Source organism: Mastacembelus armatus, chromosome 11, assembly GCF_900324485.2.
Source record: "Mastacembelus armatus chromosome 11, fMasArm1.2, whole genome shotgun sequence".
In the NCBI taxonomy this organism is placed as follows: Eukaryota; Metazoa; Chordata; class Actinopteri; order Synbranchiformes; family Mastacembelidae; genus Mastacembelus; species Mastacembelus armatus.
The window spans coordinates 11,362,714-11,388,909 of record NC_046643.1 but is presented as its reverse complement, the minus strand read 5'-3'; the positions used below and the strand labels follow the sequence as shown (position 1 = coordinate 11,388,909).

Genomic DNA, 26,196 nt, shown 5'->3' with positions numbered 1-26,196 from the left:
ATGTGTGGTATTTGTTGGAGCTTTAATGCATGGTATTGCTCTATGCACAATTTCAGAACAGGTGATCAAAGAGTCTCCTGAAGATCACTCATAGAAAAGCACTAAGGGTAAACCAGTGTAACCTTGAGAAGACCACATACCCAGATAATTCAGTAGCACTCTATAGACAATGGCATTCTTTTATGTATGTTTACGTAAAAGCACAAAATAATCCCCATATTATCACAAAATGTCAGCAAGACTCAAGAATCATCTTTACTTCTTGGACTTTTTTTTGCAATTTCACCCAAAAATGTTTTTTGAACATAACAGTACTGCAGGTAATATCTAACCTTCCATTCTGACTTAAAATTGTTTACCTTTTCTTTCATTTTTACAAAGACTCTAGCATATTATCGAGCATATATTCTATAACCACATAACTCAAATAACTGTCATGTGAATTTATATACAAAAACTATACCACTTTTACTATTAAAATGTTTAATGTTTAGTAGTGGCTATGTATGAATAACTTGTAGGAAAAATACCTGTGTGACTATAAGCCTTGTGAGGTGAGTCCAATAAATCTGCTGGTCACGCGACCCTTAGAGGATGCCTGTCTCTGCAGCTGTGCACGGTACAAAAATGTAGCAAAAATGTAATCTAAATGTAAAAAACTAACCATGCATAATAACCCTTTGGCTCAGACTTTGTCAACTTGTGAATTTGCTTTAAAACACTGGAGGAACAGACAAACAGTGCTCTACAGTTTACTTTATGTTCAAATGTTTATGGTTAACACTTGTAGCTCAAAGACCTGGCTTGTCCTCCCCTTGGGAAATTCAGTGCTGGCTTACTTTTTTCCTTGCCTGCACTTCATGGACAAGGCAATATAAAATGTCTACTAAAAGTTAAGACTCACAAAGAGTCTATACATGGACTATTGTGAAACAGCTGAATATGATGCTACACAGACTTGGTAAAAGTGCTGAGCTGCAATATCTTGGGAATAAAATATGAAAAACCAAGTGAAGACTATAAAATATAAATTCTTAACTACCTACTACGTAGAAATCTACCAGACGTCTACCAGCTAGTACCCGTTTACACACCCAGGTCAAACTGCCCTAAGTATGGGGGGGTGGGGCCCTTTGTGTGGTCCAGATCAGCCCAGCTTTTTCACCACAGAATGTGATAACAGAAAATATGCTATTGTATTTATGAGCCTGATATGAACTTGCCTTTGAACTTGCCAATCACAAAGGTAACAAGAAAGCAGAAGCAAGTCATGGGGCAGCTAAACCCAGTAATCATTCACTCATATTCTCACTTTAAAAAAATAAATCAACAACCCCAATTATTTCTCCAAACAAAACTTTGTGCCATACTCCCTGTTGTGTATTATCCCACAAATCTAAGGCCATGTATAGGCTGAATGTGTATCCTGTGTATGTTATTGAAGACATATCCATATAAAGGCTATACTAGAGAATGGAGCTAAAAGCAGTAAAGTATGAAAACAATCTAAGAGAACATGTATGATCAAGGGCATGCATGTAAGACCTCAATGGCATGCACGTAAAAAACCAAGCATGGACATGACTGAGACTTGTCTAAAATAAGCCTTAGAGATAGTAAGTGTATATCAAAACCAAATAAAGAATGGAGAATAGGGGAAGCATGTCCATCTATAGGGGACAAAGATGAGTGGGGCGTAGTCCCCTAGCATCTTAAAAAAAGAATGAGGGGAGAACAATACACAGGTATGTCTAAGAAAGGGAAACTAATGGTGGTAAACCAGTGTAACTATAAGATGGAAGAAGGTGGTCCAAGGGGTGGAAACCATCCCTCTGACCAAAAGTATAAAGGCAGAGCTTGGGAGAACACGGTCAGTCTACCCTGGGGTAACTCACCTTGTCTATACTGTGTTTTGTGAATAAACACCTGTGCACTTGGATCCAGTTGCCTCTCTTCTGTTTGTGATCCTATTGAAAAGGAATGCCAGAGATACTTATGAAGTTTGACAGTTATAGTCTAGTCAGATTGGCATCTTCACAAAAGCATCAAGGTCGTCCAGACACAACATCTCCCTCCTCAATAGTGTTATTTCCTGACCTTGGCTGTAGCCTCCCTAAATCCTGTGTGCAGGAACGTGGTGGAAGCAACTGATAAGCCACATTTCGTGCAGCAGTTACCCACAGTCCAGAGAAAACTCACTTTCATCAAAAACAAACGATTGTCTGATCATTTAGTACATAAAACTGAACACATATTCATTTTTACAGTAACCGAGAAGAGATGGCATAATAACAGGAAGACTCACTAAAGAACAATTGCTTTATTTTGAAAGTAATTTCTCAATACAAACATTTAAATATAATACATTTCACATTCAATAGCAATTGATAACTGCAACTCTATTAAAAATAAAATATCAATATAAAAGTGTTACCAAAAAAAAAAAAAAAAAATCAGCCTGACTGATGAAAAATGTACATTAAAATGGTAAAAATAGAAACAAACTACAATGACTTAATATTTTGTTGTTCAAGTTAACCAACTTATATTTATAGCAACAGCTTTAAAGCTAAATTATGTATATTGACAGCATGCTTAACTTATTGCTAACTTCTTCGAATGTCTGTTTAAAAGTCAGTCCATTGGAGTGTTTCAGAAGTCTGAATTTTCCCAAATGTGGCTTAAGAAAAAAAAAAAAAAAAACTGCAAAATGAAAACTATCCATTTGCTACATGTAGAACAGTAGTTATAAATTAGGAGATGTGAAATCAGCCTGATGATTATTCTGTATCATTAGGTTTCTGCTGTTCTGAGTTGGAGTGATGCTGTTGGTTATATTCATTCTGGCCAATTAACCTTTGTGAATTACTGGCTGGAGTGGTGAACGGAAATGTACCAGTTAAGGCAGCTTCCCATGGAAAATATTGTTGCTGCAGCATCAGCAGCTGCTGTTGCTGCTGCTGCTGCTGCTGCTGCTGGTGGTGGTACAGCAGCATTTCAGGACTTATCCATTGTGGGGCTGCGGGAGTTGCTAAACTGTCTCCAAATGACTGCAGACTACCTGTTTCCTGGTTCAAGTAGATCTGGCCTGAGTGGAGCCCCATTGCAGTGGATGCTTCACCTTGGTATAAATGCCCATTGTAGGCAGTAGGGTTGTCTGATGTTGGGCAACCTGCAGTAGTTTCTGAGGAAAGATAACCCTGAAGTCCACTTACATAAGGCATTTGGCTATACTGAGCATGCCCTCCTGAAGCTGCCAGAGTGTCATTGATGGGGTTTGGTGTTGAAAGTGCAGTAAAATTGTGAGAGTGCTGAACACCTCTGGTTAGCTGACAGTGGTGTTGCCCTTTATAGCCACCCATAAACCACTCTTTAGTGGGGTCTTGCCTGACAGTTATGATGGGGGTAATGGGCAGTTGACAAACCCTAGCTTGGTCATCTTGTGGTCGTGATACCTGACCTGGGTTATTTTTGGTGGCTGCACAGTATTCTGGTCTAGGTTTTAACTGGTCTGAATTTCCAGGCGTGCTCTGAGCACCAAAGCTTCTCTGGGGGTCACGAGGGTCAGCAGTGCTGGGAGAAGGGACCATGGTTCCAACCACATTGACTTCAGTTGCTTTGAACAAAATGTCCCTCAATGAACTGCTGTTAAGGGCTGAGATGTTAGCTGACTTTCTAGGAGACACATTTATCTTATTTTTTGTCTCTCTCACCAGAGCAACTAGCTGTTCACACATAACTGATCCTGCGTCTCTGTCATTAGGACACTGGGGAGTAGATGTCATGGTAGGGGTAGTAGAAGTGGACACTGAATCCAGTGAGCTGCGTGCACATTTGGCTGCCAAAGGACCCTCAAGCTGAGCAATACTGCTACATAGGAAGATCGGTGCTTCCATAGATGCTCGTCTTTTCCTAGTTGGAATGAATTTGTCTCTGAGAGACACTGACAGGGAGGGGGTCACATGAGTTTGAGGATTAACAGGAGCCAAAGATGGGGATTCTGAGTGCTTTTCTGCCTGTTTGATTTGCAACTGAGAGGCTGCTGGACTGAGTTCTGATCGCATACATGTGCCAGCACCAGGGAATGGAGAGACAACAGAATCAGCCTTGGAGGAGAGAATGTCCACATTAAAAGGAGTGGACACTCTTCTACATTTAGCTCCATCTAAACCTCCTGACATCAATGTCTCTTCCAGATGAGGTTTATCAGTTGTTTGGCTTGCTTCTAAGAGAAAGAATGTAGGACAAAGAAGAGAAAAAGGAAGAAAAGCTTCGGTTTATTAAGGCATAGAGAGGAAAAAAAGTCCCATTTTCTGTCCAAAATGATTTCCAGTGTTTTTTTTACACCGTTAACACAGACTTTCATTTTCCTTTTATTGACATTCCTGCCACCTTTAAGCTATTTTTCCAAATCAGAATTAAAAAAAAGAAATCACAACTTTCAAGCAAGTTGCTCACTAGATTAGACCTCAGTCTGTGGGAAGAACTTCTATGTTGTAAATAATATGACAAATCGTACCAATGTTACGTGTCTGGTCTGTCTCACATTCCAGCATCCCCATTTGAAGAGGTTCCTCTCGACTCTGCCGATTCTCGGGCTGTTTATCTGTGGAACAAAAGTCAAATCCTATAGCTCATACCGATATTTCTGCCAAGGTTGCTTACTTTTTATTAAGCTATGTATAAGACCAGGAAAATAGACACTGGTTACTGGGCTGGTGGAACTCACCTTTTTGTTGTGGAGTACTGGGGACTGGACAGAAGACTCTCATTTTGCGTTCTGTCTTTATCTGTTGCACAAATTTTAAAGCTACAAAAAAAATAATCAGCACAGTTGATAATTACTGTACATTCCCATGCACCATAAACTCTATAACAGTTACAAATTAAGCTTTATGCTACCTTCACTGAAGGAAGCTGACCGAACAAATTCATAGAAACTGGGGCTCAGCAGTATAACCTTTTTGAGAGAAAGCAGAAATAAGGTGCAGTAGGGATTAGCATTATGAATGTGTGTTTCCACTTTCTACATTAACTTGATTTTAGTATAGCAAATGGACTTAAGAGGGTACCTTTGCATCCACTGTGTTGTAAGGCTCCAACTCTGTAATCAGCTGGACCACTTCCTTTAAAATTTCCAGTTTATGTTCATGCTGAATGTCGTCATCCATCCAAAAGGTCTGATACTGAGGACGATGCGCACGCTACAAAAACATGTGTAACACAATTAAAATATAGGCCCAGATGTTAAAATGCATTTGTTTACAATTTTTTAACGCACTGAGACAACTCTCACCAAATATTTTAACTGGTGATCAGCAGTGGTCAAATGTCTGCAGATGTCATTTTTGGATAGTTTCTCCTCGCAGCAGTCACACAGGTAGAATGATTTCTCAGGTTTCAGAGCCATCCCTCGACATTCCCACACACAACCCAGACCTGATGAGGACAAATTATATTTAACACTGTATGCATTTGTGAAATTACATGACCTAATCAGAGCTAAAAGGAGGTGTTTTGCAAGGATGGATACACTCACCTATAATTGGTTCAGCCACTATATGATTCACTGATAGGTAAAAGGATAAATTGCTGCAGCTCTCAAGTAGTTCCCCTGTGTCACCAAAATACAAAACAACAAATTAGTAGGCCAATTAAAAACTACTGGCGCAGGCAGTATAACCACAAAACACATACCCGCTAAAATTTCTGGGAGTGCCTGTGAATCATTGTGATGCCCAGGTTCTGGACTGCATCTTAAGTGTTTCAGTACATGTTCTGCTCTGGGGCTGGGTCTTGACTGGTTGTTCTGCTGTTTTGTATTCACTGAAGCTGTAAAAGAGCACAGGTCTGAGCTGAGGGATATTAGCGGTAATGTTTTCTCTGTGGTCTGTAACTCTGGATCACTTTTGTCCTGTTGTCTGTTTTCTTCCCATGCACCAGGGATTTGGGCCAAAGCAGCTGCAGATTTTGAGGTAGTAGCGGCAGGATCTTCGCAGCCATATTGCTCCACCTGAACTGCTGGGAAGTAAAGTTGAGAGAGAAGCTGGATTTATTAAGTTTACTTTCAGTGGTGAAAAAATTAGTTCTTTGAATCTGTTCCTGTTTGACAGTGACTAACTAGAACAGAGATAATTTGGCAAACCTGCTGTAAATATGGTGTGAATAAGTTGCTTTCAGGAATATTGATATTAAGAAAAGACACTTAAACTATCATTTACCATCTCCTGGGCTTGAAATTTCACATGGACTGGTGATTGTCACTTGCTGTGTCAAAGACTCTCTAGTATCTTTTGTGGAAGATGATCCCTCTAAGTCTCTCTGTCTAATCATGGCTTTTACTCTTTCTAAAGCTGAGAATAAACAGAGAACAACATTTGACACCAAAACAATGAACAAATACAATGTGACTAGACAAATATGTATACAGGCACAGATTTACAAAAACTATACAGAGACCATTTCCAAATAGTAATCCAACAAGTTTAACAAGTGATGTGTGAAGACACTGTGGTTGTTTTACAAAGGTTGTAAAAGGGTCACTTAAATGTGTTGGGTTAAAGAACGCATGGTATGGGGGTTTTAGATGCCTGTAAATAACTGACAACATTGTTTTAGTGCCGTTAGATGCCTGAAGATAGAGGACACCTGTAAAAACATTTGGGGTCTTTTCAAGATGAGTCCACCCCTTTCTTCAGCTATATAGTCCTGAAATTTAGGGGAGAAGACAGAACGCTGTAGCCTTCTCTCCATGCTGCATGAACTAAACTGAGATGATTCATCACACTTGTGTTCTTGAGAATTAGCAACTGTCACAACCTAAAAGAAATTTCCACAACACATTTGAATTAAATAAAAACCCAAATGCTGCAATACAAACAAGGCAAACTGTGTCAGATGTTTATTGTATAGTTATAAGTACCTCTAAACACTTTGTAACTACAAGAACGTTTTCCTTAACGTGCAAAATTATGTCATAGTGACATAATTAAATAGGTCAGTCAAAAATAGACAACGGTTGATGAGAGTATATTAAATACACTGTGATGTAGTGGTGTTTTCTGTGGGCACATAGTAGTCCAGGTGCAAAATTATTCTTATCTAAAAAGTCAGGGCCCAGCAGAAAAAGTTTGAGAACCATTGATATACACAAACATTATATGAAATATCTGTCAACCTGTTCTTCAGTGGTCTGAGATACTTTCATTTGACTCCCACTGATAAAAAGACTAGAATTTCATCTTCACCTAAAACCTCATTATGCTTAGTAATGACCAATTATTTTTGTTACATTTACAGAATTAGACTCTCAATTTACAGTAATTTACCCTTGCTACACTTTCAGTGGTTATAAAGCTGAGATTATTACTACACTTTTCCTACTGTGAAATGCTTTGATTGCATATTCCTAATGAGGAATGTGGGAATATATAGACTGTAGATTTCCTCCATATTATTTTTGTGCCTACATAATTTAATCAGTTCTCTATGTCCCCTCTGGCTTCAAACAGTACAGTACAAAACAGCGCATGGCCTGCACTTTTTAAATATTGTTCTTTAAAAGTCAGAGAGAATAGATTTTTTAATACAATAAGATGTCTTTACCTTGTTCGTCTGGAAGGCCAGCTAGCTCTTTGTACACATCACGGGTCACTTCTATCATCTGGCAGAAACAAAGACAAAAATCTCTCATAGAATGGTAATTAAAAACCTTACCAATCACACATACAAACTGCCATTGCTTTACCTGCATGCCCTCAGATAATGTATCTCTCTCAAGCTCAGCTAATTGGGCCACTGCCTTGTCCAATTTCCTCTCCAACTCTGTTGGCCTGGCACTCCATTCAGGGTACTTCAGTTTCTAGCAAGAAATTTAAAACAATATGTGTAATACTGCACTGCTTTACATGCTTCTTTCAATTTCTGCAACAAGACTTAAAACACACCACGTAGTTATACTGGTGGTCAACATTGAACATGTGAGTTGACCGTCTCAACCTGACTGAACACAGCTGACAGTAGATTTGTTGACGTCTGTCACATGACACTGCGATCAGCTGGTTCAAGCCTACAAAGTAAAGACAGATATGCAGAATGCTAATTAAAATCATAGGAGTTAATGGGAAAGAAATTAATAGACTTAAGCATTTTTCCTACACAGCTAATCATACTTACCAACTTTAGGAAGGCTTTCTCTAGGTTTTATCTTAGCTGGAAAGGTATGTGATGACTCTGAGGATGGATTCTTGTGTTCAGATCCAGCAGGTGGGTTAGTCTTATGAACATGTGGTGCAACATCAGCATTTGCCTCCTCTGAATTCTTCACTGTATGCAGTTTTTTGGCATTGGTATTTTTACATGTAACTGATGCTTCGGCTACTTTATTAGTGGCTAGAGATGCAACTGTAGCTCTGCCTGCAGTTTCAGCATTTTTGGAGGTGTTTTGAATTCTTGAGGGGGAAACAGTTCTACTCATGACTTCATGCACCACAGAGGATCCTGTTTGAGAGGGTCTGCATTCTAGTGGTTTGGACACAGATTTTGTGGCCAACGCTGTATTTAACATTGTCGAACTAGGGGTGGTTCCTGTCGGTGTAGAAGAGAGTATTGTATGTTCGGCGGAGGCGGTTACAGTGCAGATGGGTGGAGCTGCTGCTGATTTAGTGATGGTTGGTATATATTGGTATATATTGGCTGCACCAAAATTGAGGTTGGCTGTGTTCAGCTGGGTGGCAGATGAGTTGGCATTGGAGGTCGTTACTGTACCTTTGTTGGCAGTTTCTCTAACTTTAGTGGTGGCTGTAGTACTGCTGGATGTGGGTCTCATGGGGGTGTTGGGGGTAGTTACAGTAGGATATGGAGTTGCTGCAGGCCTAGATGTCGCCACTACTTTGGAAATGGCTGCAATTTTCAATGGGTCCAAAGCTGTGTTTGGAGCGATTTTATCTTCAGAGTTGTTTCCAGAGAAATAAGGATGAAGAGTGGTTGCACTTGTCCCACTTTTGTACACATCTTCACTACTTCTGTAACCAGTCAGAAAAATGTTAGCTGCGCTGTCACATGCCTCTGGCACTTTGATATGGATCCTTTTGACATGTTTAGCTGATTCAGTGTTGACTCCAGTTGTTTTGAGGGTGGTTTCAGTCATAGCTATAGAGGATGGCTGTGTCCTGACGTCTGAATCATCAATTTTCACCATCTTTGAAAAGAAACAACCATATCTTAGTAGACTACTGATTTATTAAAATCTTCTCAACAATCCCAGTAACCCACCATATCTGGGCTATAAATCGCACCAATGCATAAGTCTCTTTTAGCAAAAACAGCCCTGTTGAACAAAAACAAAAAACATAGGTTGCTTTTTTGTATTAGTCGCATTTTTCTAATTATACTAAGGATAGACTAAATTAGCCTATGAAGAAAATAGGCTAGGCATAACAACAAGCAGAAGTACATTACGAAATTCAATCATCCATGTCTATTAAACAGCTGCACCAACATCGGGGTGGGGGGAGATGCCTTAATGTCGACACTCACTCCAAACTTTGATGCAGCTGCAGACCTTGAAGTCTGCATTATAGCTCTTTCTTTTGGACGGCATTTTCACTTGTGTTATACTAGGAGTTAAGAGTTTAGCGTAAATATATACTTCACTGTATAAGTCCCAAGACAATCCAGAGTAGTAAAAAAAGTGTGACTTATAGTCCAGAAAATATGAAATGGGTTACTAAAATGTCCACAACATAACTGATCAACTCCAAAATACTTGCATGACTGAATTGAAATGTGCTGTAATGTAAAATTATTTACACATTGCGTCTTGACCAGATGGGGAGTTGAATTAGAAGAAACCATAACATTGTGTGTATGGTATCATCTTTTTTTAGGGTGGTAATTAAACTTTGTTTTTACTGTCCACCTTTATTCTGACAATCACCTCTAAAGCACTCTCTGAATGACTAACAGATGAAGTAGAAAATGACTTTCCCAACTCACTAGATGCCAAGTTGACTTACCGGGTTTTTGTCCATTATAGAGCAGACTTTCTGTTGACTGTGAAGTGTCACTGAGGTGTTTGTAGACTGAGGACCAGACAGAGATGGGGTTGAAGTGAATTCACGCCCACTGTTCTGCTGAGTCTGATGCGCCTTAATGGTCTGTATGGCTGTAATGAGGCAAACGAAGAAAAACAGTAAAAGTTTTCCTCTTGTAATCACAACTAACAAGCTTCAGCCAAAAAAAAATTACAGGTTCGAACTTTTCAGACAACGGTGAATACTCAGTGGGAATGAGGAGAAAAACTGTATTCTTACCTGAATTAAAGTTTTGTTTCAAGAGGTTATTGTAATTCTCTTCATCCATATCAATAACCTAAAGTTCAGACAAACGTATTAAATTCGGCTCTAATCTTTCAGCAGTGTAGATTAGCTGTTTTGCCTAAATTTTTTCACCAACAATGACAGTGAAACGACACGTTATAACCTTATTAACAAGTAAAAGAATTTATGTTGAGACCGAACCTGGGCTTCTCCATATCCTTGTTCTTGTTCAAGCAAAGCAGCCATATGTCTAATTTCTTTCTTCTGGTGCATCCCTGGTGGTAGTGGGAAATTCTGTAACCCCTGGTGTCAGAAACATGCACAAAGGAAAAGTATCACTACTACAAAAAGATCATCTTACACTGAATATAAGGCTGTATCAAAAACACATAAAATAAGGTGAAATCAAACTCAAAGGATCCTTACAAGAAAAATAAAAAAATTTATCCTTTTTTAGGACTGGAGATAAGACAAGGACCGCATGCCAGGTGGCAACCTAAAAACCCCATCACAGAAAAGCATGGAGAGCCTTCCCTGATACACATTTTCACATTCCAGACCAGGTGTCAATGTGTTAAAAGCATATTTGTGCTTACACGCATACAGGAGTATGCATCCTGGACAGCACTGTCAAAATTGATATGCATCATTCACATGTCATTTTACATGTAATTCTGGCAATACACAAGTGTAGTAGTTCACAATCTTTAGTTTAGTGCTCGTAATAGTCTTAGTTGGCATGTCAGTCTGAAGGAAATTTTCTATGTTGTCTGGTGAGAAATAAAATCTATCAATCCCGGGTAAATTGCTGTAGCAAGTTTATTTCTTGAAAAGAGGGAAGTACAGTAAACAGTGCTAAGCAGAGCAGTTAACAGTAGTTCTAAAGCATAGACTGAGTTATTGTGTACTTATAAGGCATCGTAGCATCATCACTTATTTGTTACCAGGCAGAATACTCTCACACAGTTCCCAGATGCCAGGAACTGTTTCTGACAGCTAAGGGAGTAGTAGGGAGTAATTCCTGTTTTGCAGGTGGAATTAAGAAAATGTTTTACCCTCAAGATTGTTAATCCACCTTACTCTAGTATAAACTGAAACACTGCTGAATAAGGCCTATTGTGTAGACATAACTTTTGCCTTCAGTGACAACAGTTTGCTCTAACCTTGACTTTTTGATAAAGACTCTTGGTAATGAAACCCAGATGTCTTGCTGTGGGAAATTGCCTCCTCTTTCTGTTCACATGACCTTATTTGTATCATACCATTAAAAATTATGTGCTTGGCTGCTACCAGCCACTGATTTTCATGCTGTACCAAGGTGCTGTATGACTGTTACTCCTTGCAAGTAAAACTTCTATGTAATTTACCGAAGTTCGTTCTCTGAGTCTATTTGTTAAAAGTGCATATTACATGCTCCGGGTGTGTGTTCACGGTGTGTGTGTGTGTGTGTGTACTTTTGGATGGGTTAAATATAACAATTTTATTATAAAAGTGTTAAACACAGAGCACAAATTCTGAGTATGGGTCATCATACTTGGATACAAAAGTCACTTTCACTTTCATATAATCAAGACAGAATTGATAAAATGTCCTTTTACATTTACTTACCATCAGAAACATCTTCTGGTGGTCAGATCCAGTAACATGGCTGACGATGTGCTCCTCAGGGATCTTCATACAGCAGCATTCACAGAGGTAGATTGGGTCATGCAGATCACAAATGCATTCAAGAAGTAAACTTAAACCTAGAAAATATATTGTTCATTATTAATATTGGTAGTATTCTTCAATGTGGCAAAATATATTTTTACAGACAGAAATTCTTTGATCAGAAAGCGTTTCTCCATCATTAAAAAGCTAACTCTCCAAAAACAATTCAACCATCAAGTTTGTGCTTGGTGACCCATAAGACTAACAACAAAGTATAAGATAGTATCTGACAGACTGTTGTGGAGAATTCTCCACTCAAGGCCAAGTGCAGCCGTTGATCCCCTTACGGACAATGTTATTCTTCTTCAATTGTTGAAATCAAAACTCTCAAGTCAACAAAGCCAGAGGTTTATTATGCACTTCAACAGTTACAAATACACCTGAGTGATCCTCGGAAGTTTTGCAACTGCATCCAAATTACTAAAATATATCAAGGCTAGTAGACACACTTTCCTTCTATGTCATAGTTATGCATCATTGATTCCAGTACACACCAGCTTACATATTAGGGGTCACATGAATGTTAAGTAAATATAAAAGTTATACTGAACAAAATATTCCACAACTCTTTATCAGGGAAATCTGTCAAATTCTTCTCTGAAGTTAGGTCTCAAACCTGAGTGAAAAAGAAAACAATACTAACCAATCAAGGGCTCTCGGTCCTTCCTCTTGATGTACTGCCACAACTTAGCTGTTTGGTGGTTCATGTTAGACAGTGCTATACGAGAACCAGATTGAATATAACTACATATTCAGAAAAACACAGAAAAATCTTTCACAAACAAATGTGGCATTTACATACCATTATCATTTGCAGTGTTGTGATTTGATTTGCCACTGTCTCCCTTATCTGCTGTGGTGACCTCCTTTAATCCGCTACTAGGTATGTTGTGGGGTTCTTCACCAGCTGAGTCACATTTGAAGGTGAGCCGCTGCCTTTTATGTTCCATTTCTCTCCCCGCAACCCCATCAAGACATGTGCTTTCTTGTGAGTTTTCAGACATGATGTTTGGCCTCTTTTTATCATTCTTTTTGTTCATGTAATTATTTAACTTTGGCAGGATTTTGCTACTTTTGCTTGTTCCTTTTCTAGTCTCTGTGTCATTGTATTCTGTGTTCTGGGAACTTTCTGGGACCTCTGTATTTGGTTTTCTGGTTATAGGCTCTTCTATCTCCTCCTCCTTTATCTTCTTTATTACCTGGCATGTCTCAATATCTTTGTTCTTCATCTCTGAATTAGTTTCTGACAACTTAGCTTCTGATTTGTCTTCACTTGATGAAAGGGTCTCCTTGTTGGCTCCTTTTTCTACATTTTCTTCACTTTTTAGCCAGTTTTTTTCAGTGATTTCAGGATCAACTTTTACTGAAAGCTTTTCCAGCTTAGTTTCATCATTGTCGGCAAATTTCTCATTGCTCTTCTCTGAATCCTCTAGGGTCTGACTGCTGTCTTTCACATGGCCCTTGTCCACTTCTTTCAGAGTTTTCCTAGAGACTGAGAAACATATATGAAATACAATGTAAAGTATCTATGAGGGTACGTTCCAGTAACTGAAGCCTCAAGTATTCCAATAACCTATGTTTGCATATCCATAATAGTTATGGTCATATTACATAAAAACATCTAAATATGAAGTTATTATATTTACCAAGCTTCTGTTTAGTTGTTATTGTGGGTTCAAGTGCTCCTTTCCCCTCTCTTCTCTTTGCAGATGCTATAATGTTTATTACTGAAAAAACAAAAGAGTGAAAGAATCATTAAGAAACCCTTTACAGTTTCAGATGACAGTGTGAATCATTCATTTAAATACACATACTCACCTTTGTGGTAGGAGCATGGCTCCCAGATGGGTTTGGCCAACTTTATTTTCTTTGAAGGTAGAAAATTGAAACAAAAGCATGAGACATGGCCAGAGGACATGCTATATGGAGATGGTGCAGAAGCTGTACCATACCTGCACATACGATCTGAAATGAATTTGTGCTGCCTGTTTTGCTAAGTCCAGTAGAGTCTCTGCATCAGTGCTTGAATTCAGCGATCCTGGATGGAAACAGTTCTACAGACACACAAAACAAATGAAGTTGACAACAGGTGATGTTTGTTTGAAAGAGGTTGTGGAGGAGAATCCACCACAACCAGTCGCCCAAACTGAGCCCCACTGTGCTGATGGTTTCTCACGTTAAAGGTAGTTTAGTTTCAACAAAACCCTGAGTCCAGAGCCAAGGTCGTGACTAAAAACTGTCACTTGGTGTGGCTCTTTTTGGTACTTTTATTTATTTCTTTATTATCTTACCTAGGCTATACATTAATGTTTATTTATTAATCTAAGGGACTCAGCAAAAACGCTTAATGTTAGCTTCTCTATACCTTTAGGAAACCCTGTTACTAAGCTAACATTAGCTAACAACGACTCTGGCTTAGAATTATGACTGTGGCTGACTAGTCTATGAAAAGTTGGATAATAGCTAATCACTATTTTCCAAAAACCAAGATAGTTTCTTATAAACTGTTTGTCTGACAGGTTTTGTCTCAGCTCCCACGTAACAATAATTTTCAGAAGTAATTTTCTGTCAACTAACTAACTAACCTAAGCTAATCAGCTAATGCTAGCTAGCTGAGCATGACGATGCGGTTCTGGCCTTAACTAACGTTAGCATTAGCATTAACTAGTTAACTTTACTACATTAGCGACTAGTTAAGACCGCACAAAAATGATTTTACACTCACCAAGGGCAAACTGTGGCTCGCACCAACTCTAGTATCGCTGTTTCTCAATTTTTGCCTTCAACTAAGGGCTTTTACCTCCTACAGGCGAAGTGAGGACTGACTTTACATTTAGCTAACATGAGCTAGTTAACTATTTTGGTTTTGTTGATGTTTTAAAAAAAAAAAAAAAAAGCATTTCATTTGCATTTTACAAGGAAGGGTCTATCTATTTTAGGTTTCTATTGAATGATTTGGGTTAGTTCCGTTTAAAATCTTAAGTAATGAGTGAATCAAAAGCAAAGAAAGCTCTTAATTATAACAAACAGGATAAAATGTTTTAAATTCTGTATCACATACAATACATGCACATACTTTACATATTTAAGTTTAGATGTGTGGTGTGTTGTGAATTCGCGTGGCCATGAGCAGCCCCTGAACGCCTCACAAACCCTGTTTCTGTCTTCTTCTGTTTGACATCAAACACTCAGGCTTATTGTCACATTTTCTTACATATTATAGGTTAAATTGATATTAAGGTTACATATTGGATAAAATATTCCACGGATACAAACAGCAAATTTCCATTAGTCAAATGCAATGTGGGCTTTTTGGCACCTCATCTAAATTGACAAATTGCTGTGTCTTTTGAAGTAAACAAAAAACTAAATAAACAAACAAAAAAGGTTTGCTTTATCACTGTGTGAGGATGAGGACTAGACAGTCACCATCGGTGGAAACAATAAAAGCAATGACAAGTGTTGAAAGTAACAATACTCACCAGAAATGTTGCCACATGTTCTCGACTGAACACGTGAGCGTAACATTCAGTGTCTGACAGTATCCTCTTACAGAGCAAACACAGAATTCGCACTTCTGTGGACGGACACCATCTATCACATGCATCGTACATGACCAAGAACTGGTTGCCTACAGTAAGGAGGAGAGGGAAAAATCAAACACATCCATGTGTATGCATTTCTGACATTGGTAAGACCATATTTTTTCACCATGGCACTCACCAAGCAGAGGAAATCTCTCATTTTGGTCAAGCTTTGTGTATGTTTTACGCTGTGGAACTGTGTAGGCACAAAAATAAAAGGTACACAGTTCAGATTAACTTAATCAAAGCAAAGAACTTAATTCATCTTATTTAAGGCTTAGAAATGATTTTATTACTAACCTTCATGTTTTAAGAAAGTGTATGGGCCGAGTCTACTCCTCACTGCAAACAAAAATCAAGAATGAGAAAATAATTTCTGCTTCATGTCTTCAAGTAGGCTTGTTGCCAGGCATGACCACATTTCTGACTTATTCTGCCTATGCATGAGAGATGCTGAGAGTGAAGACGCAATAAGTTTGTCTAAACTATCTCTGAATAATCTGATGCAAAATCAAATTTCACCTTTTTGATAACTGGGCGGCAACAGGCTGGAAAATATCCGGAATGGGATATCAAGAACCTGAGAAAGAAAAATGTGGGCTTTAGTGTGAGGGGTCAAAGATAAAAGATTGAATTATTGTAATCACTGGTGTATGCCTATGTATATGGGAAGTGGAATATTACTGAGCATATACTGGTGAAGAGACCATATATGGGAGGTGAGATATTACTGAGCATATGTTGTAAAGGCCATATATGGGAACGAGCTGAGTGGCAAGAATGTGTTGAGTAGCTAACCGACAAAAGGGTGTGGACAAGAGTTTCAGTTGAGAAGGGCATAGCCCAGACTATATAACCACTGTGTTTCCTTGTCTTCACTTCTGTGGCTGCATGCACTAGAACTAGTGCCACAGACTCCAGATATATCTGACTGTGTTTGCTCATATAATTTGTTTCACTGTGGAAACAAAAGTATAGAATCTTCAATAGGCTACTGACTGATCTCTTCTCATAAACCAACTCGGCGGGACACAGGTGAAGTTCGTGTCCGAACATTAGTTATTGCCTTTTAACAACAACAACAACAATAATAAAAACAAGTATGTTCAGTTTCACTGAACTACATTTTTACCTTCAGCATATTGTGAGTTGGTCTTGCATCCTTCTCCTCTTCCCATGCCATTGACTTCAAGGCTTCCAAATCCAGATGGTCCTCCCACCCAAAAGGGAGCCGCCATGGATTGTGGTACAGCTAAATAAATGAAGACAAAAGCTGGTTTTTACAAACAATGGTTTGTTCTACCGTAGTGAATTTGATATTATTGTGTTTCAGGGCCCTGTATGACTCCTTACTTTCAATATAGAATCTCAGTCTGCAGATGTGATGAACTATAGTAGCATCAATTTTTGTACAATATATACCCAGGTATTTGACTCCCACAATACAAAAGAGTTTTAACTCCCCCACATTATAAAAAAATGTATTACACTGTAATAGAAAAAAAAAAGAAATCGGCACACCGTGACCTGGATAAGCAGTAAATGATGGATGGATTGATGTATAAATGAAAAACAAATGACATCTCTCACTAGCACCACAGAAACTCAAACAACTTTCTTCACAGTATTATAAAAACACAAAACATTGAAGGAATACACTTAAAAGCAAACAAACAAAAAAAAAAATCTTACCAATGTGTGTAAAAGATGCTTCGTAGATTCAAAGTGTTCCTTAACACAGGAGTCGGAAAAACATTCCTCACAAGCAAAGCACACATAAATAGTTTCCATTTGGACCTGACTGCTGACACAGGCTACAACCAGTGAAACACCTAATCAAAGAGGCAAATAAATAAAAATAAAACAAATGAATAAGAATATTTTTCAGGTTAACACTTAAAATCAACATCAGTGATAACAAGTGGGTCAGCTCACCAATAACTGGTTGATTTCTTCTGTCGTGGAGGTAGCTGTATAAGTCTAGACTGGGGTTACATCCTATGCATTAAAGGAAAAATGCTTTTTAAAAAAAACAGCTGAATAAATCAACTGTATTTATTTTTATTAGAGCTGAGATCAAGCAAATACAACTCTGTTCCTGAAAAAAAAAAAAACTCTTCCTGTATGAAGCGTAATCAGTCATGATAAAAATATATATGTTTTCTGACTTTTTCACCTAAGCATTTCTCCATTGTTTTTAACAAATGATACTTAAGCATTGCAGCACGATTTCACAAAAGTAGAGAAGTGTACCTGTGTGGTGAAAATCATCAGCTGTAAAAGAAACAAAAACAAATAAAAACATCTTATTTAAAAGAGCTTAACAATACACAAAAATTATTAAAGGTGAGAGAAAAGTGAAACGCTACCTTCACAATCAAATTTCCTCAACATCTGGGGGGAAAAAACAAAAACAAACATATCTTATGTAAGTTCTGTGTTTTTAGCATATCAGATAGATAAACAGGGCGTTTTAGGAAAATGTTGATTTACCTGTTGGTGTTTTACCATTGGCAAATGTTTCAAATACTTAAACAAATTGTTGAAGGTATAGCTGCATTTCTGACACAGGGGAGACAAGGGTGATACAAAAGAAAAGTTGAACAAAGTCCAGTCCATGAAATAAACTTCTGTTCTCCACAAGGTAAATTTGGTACAGTAAAGACATTCAGGTTATTGAAGTGGAATTATAATTTCTCACCTGGCAGCGTAGTTTGTATAATGATGTTTTAGACACTGCAGTACGTTCTAGCAAGAAAAGAAAGGAAAAAAGAAGCATTTACCTTTAATTCCAAAATGCAAAATGTGCTTAATTGTTTTTAAAAATTAAGGAAGCTGAATATGATAGTCCCTTTTTATGGACCATCAGGTGCTTTTCAATTTCTAAAGAGAGAAAACAGAGGTTCTGTTCATTTATACAGTCATGAGACTGAGGGAAAGATCAGTACATTAGAAACAAGATTACCACATTGGTAGAAGGGTTAATAGACATTTTTCTCTATAGATATTTCACATTCTCAACAGGTGGAAAACAATAGATAGTTGGTTGACTGGACAGATTTACACTGTAAAATTCAAGAAATGTATAATACAATGATCAAATGTGATTATGATTGACAAATGCCACTTAAACATTCATACACTCATATTTTTTGTCTGTGTGTGTGTGTGTGTGTGTGTGTGTAAGACAAGTAGTTTGTGCAATGCAAATTCTAGGATTTCATGTTTAGGGGGCCTCAGCCCCTCAGTAGGTGACAGTGCTGAGAGATGGATAATAGGCCCAAGTTAACAAAAAAATCTGAATTGAACATGGATCTATGATGATAACTGGATGAATCTTTTTCGTGGCATCACCTCACATGGACGGACTCCACTGGCATTCAACCCCCTGTTAAGTATTTCTAACACTTCAAAATAATGGTTAAGAGTGAGCAATCACAGATTTCAATAGTATATAATTGTTTTAGAAAGGAGCCTTTCTAAATGTTTGTTGAGAGGATTAAGTCATAATGACTAGTACTGTCCAAACTTACTCATGTTTGATATGTGTTTGTTCAGGTCTTGCTCTCTTTTTTTGTCCTCTCTATCCTCCTCTCTCCCTCTTTCCACTGAGGATCACAGACACACATATTGTAATCAACTAGATCTTAATCTTAAATAAATAAAGCAAACAAACGCAGTAGGTGTATTTATGAGTTCAATTAATACAAGAGAAATTACATTTCATAACATATAAACACACGGTTTTTTCAGTGTTAGTACTTCACTACAGAAACACAAACCAAATCGCTCATATTTCGCTTTCATGAATGAGCATCTCACATTACTTTAAACGTTATCAGCAGTATAGCCCACCCTAAAATTCATTGTAGGCTAATAGCCAGTAACTTTAAGCTACTGTAACCAAGTCTGCAGAAATAGACTACGTAATAAATAGGCTAATCAATAAACCATTAACATAAATGCCCACATTTGTACTTACTTTACATTTCAGTTATTAGGCCTACATTCCCATGTTATTAATGAAAAATCACAATCAGTTCATTTATTTTATTGGTCCATTTGAACCTAACCTATTGTTTCCATCTCAAAAAAAAACAAGTCTGCATAATCTAAGGTTTTAGCAGTACACAACTTCACAAACTCATGATGATAATCCCTTCATTTTGTAGGGGTGCTGAGCTGAGATTTGAGTACACCTGAGCTGAGAAAACAGCCTAAACACAACCAGTACTTGAGTGTATTCTTATATTTCAACAGCCAACATAATACATACCTAGTTTTTGGCCTGGTTTAATGCTTGTAATCAAGCTGCTCCCATTGTTCTCCTTTGTGATGGATTCCAGTTTCTTTAAAGCTAAAATCCATCAGAGACTGAGTTAGAAAGCAGTCTTTCTGGGTTCCCCTTAAGGTCCAGTGTATTCAGAGAAACAGAACATAACTGAACCAAAAAAATAATAACATAATAATAAAAATAATACGCTCACCCTCTGCATAACAAGTGAAATTCACTGATGTGAATTTGTCAGGGTCCAGGCTCACTTGCTGCGACAGAAAGCAATAAAACTGCACATTAAATGACTCAGTTTGGGAAGAGTAAACCAAATGTACCTATTATACATGCACATAAGGGGACTTTATAAACAATATTACCTTCATATCATTGTTTGTACTTCCATAAATTTCCTCTGTCTGCTTAGTGAAATCGTATATTGTGGAGATGAACTCTTGAGTGTAATCAATGTAGCATTCCTTTGACATCAGTGTAGAGGGGTGCCACGCTTTCTGTGAAATACACAGACAGAGGGTGAAACGCTGTTGACTGCAGTTGTTGAACCATTGTGTGAACTTCTTTTAAAACACTGTCACGTACTTTTCCTTTCAACACTCAACTAATCCTTCCAAACTAACAGCAATTCCCTCATTTCTTTTGTCCTCCCACTGTGATCAAGTATTTATCCAAATCTGCCTACAGTTCATATTCCTCCTCTCAGTTTATTGTCTGCCTGAGAGATTTAGTTCAGTTTTAAGCGATGTGTGAACCAGAAATGCCATATTTACTCTGTGCAGCACTCAGGGTTTTGAAGGGCCAGAATTAGGTTACTAATGTAGGCATTAGACCGTAGCACAGAGTGTGTCGTTTGTATACAGTACAGACAAAACTGTCTGCTTTCATATCCTGAATTGTTGAAGTGTGCAGGTACAGGATGGGACGTAGACGGTGGTGAGATAATGTCTAACAGCTTCGCTATAGGAAACATTAATTAGACTGATTAGGTATAACCAGGAGAAGCATAGTGACAGAGATACATAATACATACTAGAAACTTGCTAAGACCTATTAACATTTGTAACATTTCCAACAGTTCTATTTCAAATCCTTTCACATCTTATACTTCAACATTTCAGTGACAGACTTATGTTTACTTGTCATTGCTCCAAGTTGTAAAAGAGATTAGATTTTAGTGAACATCAAGCCATCCCTTCACAATCCAGAAGACCTGCTGTTATGGCTTTTTCCAAACTGGTATTTGAAATTCCGACATTTTTGAAGGTCTCATACAATATTTTGCGTGATTATACATTTTTTCAGGATCGTGTGCCACCATTTTTTTAATGCAATTTTCTGATTAATATCATAGCTACTTACAAAATAACAAAAGATGTGGTCAAAGCTCACGACATGCTTGATGATCATGTGGGTGGCCAACGTTAGGTTGCAGAGTGTGCAGAGGTAGTATCTCTTCTCTGGTTGTCCAACACCAATGCATTCAATGAGGTGCTGCATCCCTACAAGAACATTACCAGACAAAATGTTAGTTGAAAAAGAAAGTTGAAAGGTTTAAAGTTTATAAATTGTATTAAGTGAATTTTAAAAAAGCTAGATCTCTCCCATGGACAAACCAGCACTTTAATCAAAATAATTTAACCCCCCCTTAACCAGGGTCACAAAACAACACAGAGCCCAATGTCAAAAACACAGAGTTATGACTGCATATGGTAATTATAGGTGCATTGCTCTAAAATATGTATCTAAATATTTCACACTAACAATGAATCTTATTTTCATTCCCTCAAGACCCAGAATCTTTCCTCCACATTAGGTACTGACCAAGAAGTGGATGCTTCCTGTTGCTGTCTCTTTGATAAGTCTGGATCATTGTCCTCTGTGGCTTGGTAGCTATGGGGAAAAATAGTACCACAATAATAACAATAGAGAAGTAAATGGAAGATATGAATGCAGATAGATCATATATTGACTTCATCAGTTTCTCAAACATTGGACAAGTTTTTCTAGTTGTCATCATATTGTATTTACATTATTTCTAATCACTTTCAAACTTCAGACCATTTGTCCATAGGAAGCCATTTTTAAGCAAGTAGTAATTACTACAGAGGGCTGCTGTTTTGACAGTAGGTTACTGACTGATACACTACATTTTAATTTAAAGAGGTACATTGAACTCTACATTGAACACAATTACTATGCTCAAACCTCACTAGAAATAAGAGCTATTGAAAAATCTACACATACCATCAAGAAGCTTGAGAAGCTTGTTGTTTTCACTGAGTCTGCACATAACTGAGGAGGAAGATCAAATCGTTTTCAACATTAAATTGAAATTCTCAAATATCTCATTTAAAAAAAAAAGCAAAAACAAAAAAAAAAAAAAACTTTAGTCATATACCTCCAGAATACGTATTTTCCTGAAGCTCTTTCAACAGCTGTTCAGGTAACTCCAACACCTGCAAATAGACAATGCAATGAAAATGCAAATAACTTTATCATTATACACTGTGCCACTATTTAACATATACTAATATAACACAGCCTTCTCTTTTTATAGCAGTGGTATGTAAACATACAAAATACAATGATGGAGTGAACTAGTTTGACAAAAGCATCTGTGATTCCAGATGTCCAGGCACGAACCTGTAGCGTTCCCTGTCCTCTTTCATTGAGTTCCTTTGTGACCTGAGGCCTCAGAATCTCTCCCATGTTAATACTGGGGATCCAGGAGAAACTCAGAGCGTTGGGATCTGTGTAGTTCTAAAGTGCAAAATACAAATGAAATGGTGGCACCAAATTTTAAACACTGGCTAATTTTTAATGAGGTTGAGCACTTACAAAGTAGTTGCTGCAGTGGTCACCGGAAGAGAGGTGGCGTGAAATCTTCTCTGAGGAACACATCTCCTCACAGACATGGCATAGATAAAAAGAGATGTGTGACCTTGGACTGAAACACAGTGTCAGCAAAGACAAGCCTGGAAGAAAGTAAATTCAAAATAGAGCAAAGAGTTTAGAATTTTTCATTAAATATTTAAAGCAACAAAAACAAAGAATAATTTGTTTCTTAATTAATTTTCTTAAGCAACGATAAGAAATAATTAAATGTCAGTATCAATTTATTCTCAGTAAATCAGTGCCTGGTGTCATCTGCATTTACAAACACTTTGCTAACCTAGGATAGGCTGATTCACGTCACATTTTCTTCGATGGTCCATAAAAAAAATGAAGGGAAACAAACCTGTGGAGCAAATGTAAGAGAGAAAGAAACAATATCAAACTAAATGAAAAGGTCTCAGTATGCTTTGATAACTAGGATATGCACATTGTGTTGCCTGAACTCATCTCAAGGGTTTATAACTGCTCCACATGGCTGCTATCATAAAGTGTGTCTTGTGGTAGTTTTACCTCTTCATGTCATCTGACTCCACTACATTAACAATTTAAAGTCAATAAAAAAAAACTGTAATACGAGGACTAATGAAATTGAATCATTAGTTTGCGGAAAGATTTTTAAAAGACTGTCTTCACAAGTTAAACACTGTTTTATTCACTCAGGAAAGGGGCTCAAAGTTCACAAAGGGTTGGTTGGTTGTTAGGGTTGGTTCAGGTAACTCTGTAGTTATGCTGCTATAGACCTAGACTGCCTCAGGACTCTAAATCGATGCACTGAGCTCCCCTACCCTTCACTCCCTTTCTTCCCCTCCCCTCCCCTCCTCTTCTCTCCCTTCATATTTAGATTCCGACCTTTGAATGTCAGTAACTTCGTGATATCTCTCCCCATAGTTTGTGCTCTCTCTCTCTCTCTCTCTCTCTCTCTCTGTACCCTTCTGCAGGTGTCCCTGGTCCTGGAGCTGTATATTGCTGATGTGCATTTACTGGCCCCACCAACCTGCAGTGTCTATTTGTTGTTTATTGTTGCTGTTCTGCTGGAGGTTTCTTCCATTAAAGGGAGTTTTTCCTCTCCACTGTCGCCAAGTGCTGCTAATAAGGGATTTGTTGGGTATTTTTGTTTTTTGTAAAGTACCTTGTGTTGTGATCTGGCGCTATACAAATAAAACTGAATTTAATTGAAAAAAGTTGAAAGTAAATTAAAAATTAAAAGAGTTAAAAATTAAAGAATAAAATGGAAAATGCTGATGCAAAATGAAAAATACAAGGGTTATTTCCCCACTTCCTCCTCATCAGCTTCAAGTGGTTAATGTAAATATTTTCAGTGGGGGCTCTTTTTGCTTTTTGCTGTCACTACTTTGGTTTTGCACAGGAGGTGTACAGAGAACATCTGTGTTTTGGTATGCACAGCTGTTTCCAGTTTTCAGGTCCTGTTCTCTCTTTAACTATACCATCCTGTCTATGTGAGACTTGTATAATTGGCTCAAAGTGGCTTAAAGTAGTTTTATCCAAAACCCATAGTAAAGATATTTACTCATAGTAAAGATATTTAGTTGGTTCTTATAGTCATCCAGCTTTCACTTATCCAGGCGTAGACCTGGTGGTTATCTTAATTTTTTTTTTCCCTTCACTATGTTTTAAGGGCCTTAAGTCTGTGAGCAGCAATTCAACTTCCTGCTGGATTCAAAAACACACAGACTGCCACTTTAATTCTACCCCATTCAACAATATCATACTCTAATCTTCAACCCCCTTTTCCCCATTGAGACTGTTCAATTTCATGTTAATTTTTGTTCAACTGGTCCAGAGTTGAATAACCCAGCTCCCACAAGAAAAACTCTCCAAGGTTTAGTGTCTCCAAAACATCATCATCATCCATCACTGGTCTGTTTAGACTGGGTCAGCTTGAACTCATATTCTAATCTCCCCTTTACCCTAAAAGTGACTGACATCTCCCAACGTACAACTCAGATGTACAATTTAGAGTTACAGGTTTCATATAACGCTTGTAAGTGTACCTCCCTGCTATTTGGATGTAAAGACACACACTCAGTCCAACATAATTCATTTTTCCTTCACAATTTCATTCGCCTATTTTTCTGAGCAATCTTATGTGTATCCGCTGTTTTTGAAACTCACAAAAACAGTCACATGTATTCAAAACAGACTGGTTTGTGAGTGACGCTGAATGGAAAGAGGAACAAGGACATTTCAGTTGAAAACAAGATGTAAAAGAAGGCTTACCAGAACCTTTAGACACATCTAAAATAAGGTAAAGAGAAAAAAAAAATGATTTTGCACATTTACACATGCTTTAAGGAACAGAATTCATTGAATTCAGTTTAAACACCAAATTATTGTGCACAGAAAATTCAATGTACATAAAAGTATGGTTTTAAAAAAAAAAAAAAAAAAAAATTACCCTCTCGGAAGACTTCTTTCATTTTCTGTGGGTTAAAAACAGAGGAAACATGTACAGCTGGTTAATTAATGCCAAAATGTCAAACACCACTGAGTTGTATTTTGCAGTCTTGTGGTAAACACTACCATTTGACAAAAAAAGGCCTGGGTTGATACTTTGCACAGGCACCTTTTGGTATGGAATTTGCATATTCAACATAGGGACCTGTGTCCAAAGACACACAGGTTCAGTGAAATGGAAACTCCATGCATATGGCACATCTTGGCCATAACGCCAGTTCACAGTAGCCAACAAAAATGACTTTACTGTTCAAACCACTGGTTTTGGTGGATAAACAAGAGTGAGAATTTTGTGTCAAACACCAACAGATTATGTGTACATTAAGTTTAATTCCCACCTGTCTGTGTGCCAGTGAGCGCACATGTCCCTTTAAATCAGAAACTCTGTTAAATTTGGTGAGGCAGACCTAAAACAAGAAAAAAAAAAAAAAATAAGGTGCATGAGCAACACAATAAAATAACGGGCATTTGTGGGTATTAATTAGTGAGGGGGTTAAACTAAATTCACTCAACTCTGTTTCTTAAACTGTTATGCATATATCACACACATTACAATTTCCAACATTTGCAGAAATCATATCATACTTGAAGAATTAGTACTATGCTGGAAAGTAGTGGCCAAAACATATCAGATCGTCCTGATGCTCTTTAAGAGCCATGATGCTTTTTACAATGTACTATTCTCCAGAAGTCATTGTGATTAACGTCAGATAGACAACATACATCATTTGCATGAAGGCATTTACATAATTATTATTGTCACAGTCATACTAGCAGGTGATTTAGTATTAAAGAAATTTAAGGCTCAGTGAAACAAATGGTGCAACACAGCAGTAAAAGGATTATGGAGCTTTAGCGGTGAGGCTGCAGATTGCATCATCACCATCATCTAAATACTTATTTAGTAAAGGCGGAGCTAATG

General features: G+C 37.7%; 1 protein-coding gene across 5 annotated transcripts in view; it reads right to left on the bottom strand.

Annotated features, from left to right (window-relative positions):
- Window positions 1-2,449: 2,449 nt before the first annotated feature.
- The window catches only part of LOC113126186 (uncharacterized), a 30,272-nt gene continuing 6,525 nt past the window's right edge, over window positions 2,450-26,196 (bottom strand). For 2 of the 5 annotated variants that reach the window (XM_026300069.1, XM_026300071.1), the window contains exons 2-48: window positions 25,613-25,681; window positions 25,216-25,240; window positions 25,038-25,055; window positions 23,077-23,142; window positions 22,743-22,879; window positions 22,548-22,664; window positions 22,303-22,360; window positions 22,149-22,196; window positions 21,726-21,794; window positions 21,264-21,403; window positions 20,267-20,398; window positions 20,101-20,158; window positions 19,890-19,970; window positions 19,147-19,221; window positions 18,315-18,361; window positions 18,107-18,175; window positions 17,983-18,007; window positions 17,867-17,887; window positions 17,549-17,611; window positions 17,306-17,445; window positions 16,746-16,865; window positions 16,136-16,193; window positions 15,914-15,955; window positions 15,753-15,809; window positions 15,512-15,660; window positions 13,982-14,083; window positions 13,848-13,896; window positions 13,676-13,756; window positions 12,832-13,521; window positions 12,673-12,747; window positions 11,928-12,064; window positions 10,521-10,622; window positions 10,314-10,371; window positions 10,017-10,165; window positions 8,176-9,199; window positions 7,947-8,068; window positions 7,748-7,861; window positions 7,606-7,663; window positions 6,222-6,353; window positions 5,698-6,021; window positions 5,540-5,614; window positions 5,297-5,439; window positions 5,073-5,204; window positions 4,903-4,960; window positions 4,730-4,810; window positions 4,520-4,606; window positions 2,450-4,225 (exon numbers count right to left, since the gene is read on the bottom strand). In XM_026300069.1, the coding sequence (XP_026155854.1) occupies window positions 2,781-4,225; window positions 4,520-4,606; window positions 4,730-4,810; window positions 4,903-4,960; window positions 5,073-5,204; window positions 5,297-5,439; window positions 5,540-5,614; window positions 5,698-6,021; window positions 6,222-6,353; window positions 7,606-7,663; window positions 7,748-7,861; window positions 7,947-8,068; window positions 8,176-9,199; window positions 10,017-10,165; window positions 10,314-10,371; window positions 10,521-10,622; window positions 11,928-12,064; window positions 12,673-12,747; window positions 12,832-13,521; window positions 13,676-13,756; window positions 13,848-13,896; window positions 13,982-14,083; window positions 15,512-15,660; window positions 15,753-15,809; window positions 15,914-15,955; window positions 16,136-16,193; window positions 16,746-16,865; window positions 17,306-17,445; window positions 17,549-17,611; window positions 17,867-17,887; window positions 17,983-18,007; window positions 18,107-18,175; window positions 18,315-18,361; window positions 19,147-19,221; window positions 19,890-19,970; window positions 20,101-20,158; window positions 20,267-20,398; window positions 21,264-21,403; window positions 21,726-21,794; window positions 22,149-22,196; window positions 22,303-22,360; window positions 22,548-22,664; window positions 22,743-22,879; window positions 23,077-23,142; window positions 25,038-25,055; window positions 25,216-25,240; window positions 25,613-25,681 (7,122 nt within the window). In that variant the 3' untranslated portion in view covers window positions 2,450-2,780. The remainder of the gene's footprint in view (window positions 4,226-4,519; window positions 4,607-4,729; window positions 4,811-4,902; window positions 4,961-5,072; window positions 5,205-5,296; window positions 5,440-5,539; window positions 5,615-5,697; window positions 6,022-6,221; window positions 6,354-7,605; window positions 7,664-7,747; window positions 7,862-7,946; window positions 8,069-8,175; window positions 9,200-10,016; window positions 10,166-10,313; window positions 10,372-10,520; window positions 10,623-11,927; window positions 12,065-12,672; window positions 12,748-12,831; window positions 13,522-13,675; window positions 13,757-13,847; window positions 13,897-13,981; window positions 14,084-15,511; window positions 15,661-15,752; window positions 15,810-15,913; window positions 15,956-16,135; window positions 16,194-16,745; window positions 16,866-17,305; window positions 17,446-17,548; window positions 17,612-17,866; window positions 17,888-17,982; window positions 18,008-18,106; window positions 18,176-18,314; window positions 18,362-19,146; window positions 19,222-19,889; window positions 19,971-20,100; window positions 20,159-20,266; window positions 20,399-21,263; window positions 21,404-21,725; window positions 21,795-22,148; window positions 22,197-22,302; window positions 22,361-22,547; window positions 22,665-22,742; window positions 22,880-23,076; window positions 23,143-25,037; window positions 25,056-25,215; window positions 25,241-25,612; window positions 25,682-26,196) is intronic. The other 3 variants (XM_026300070.1, XM_026300072.1, XM_026300073.1) reach the window with 3 other exon arrangements.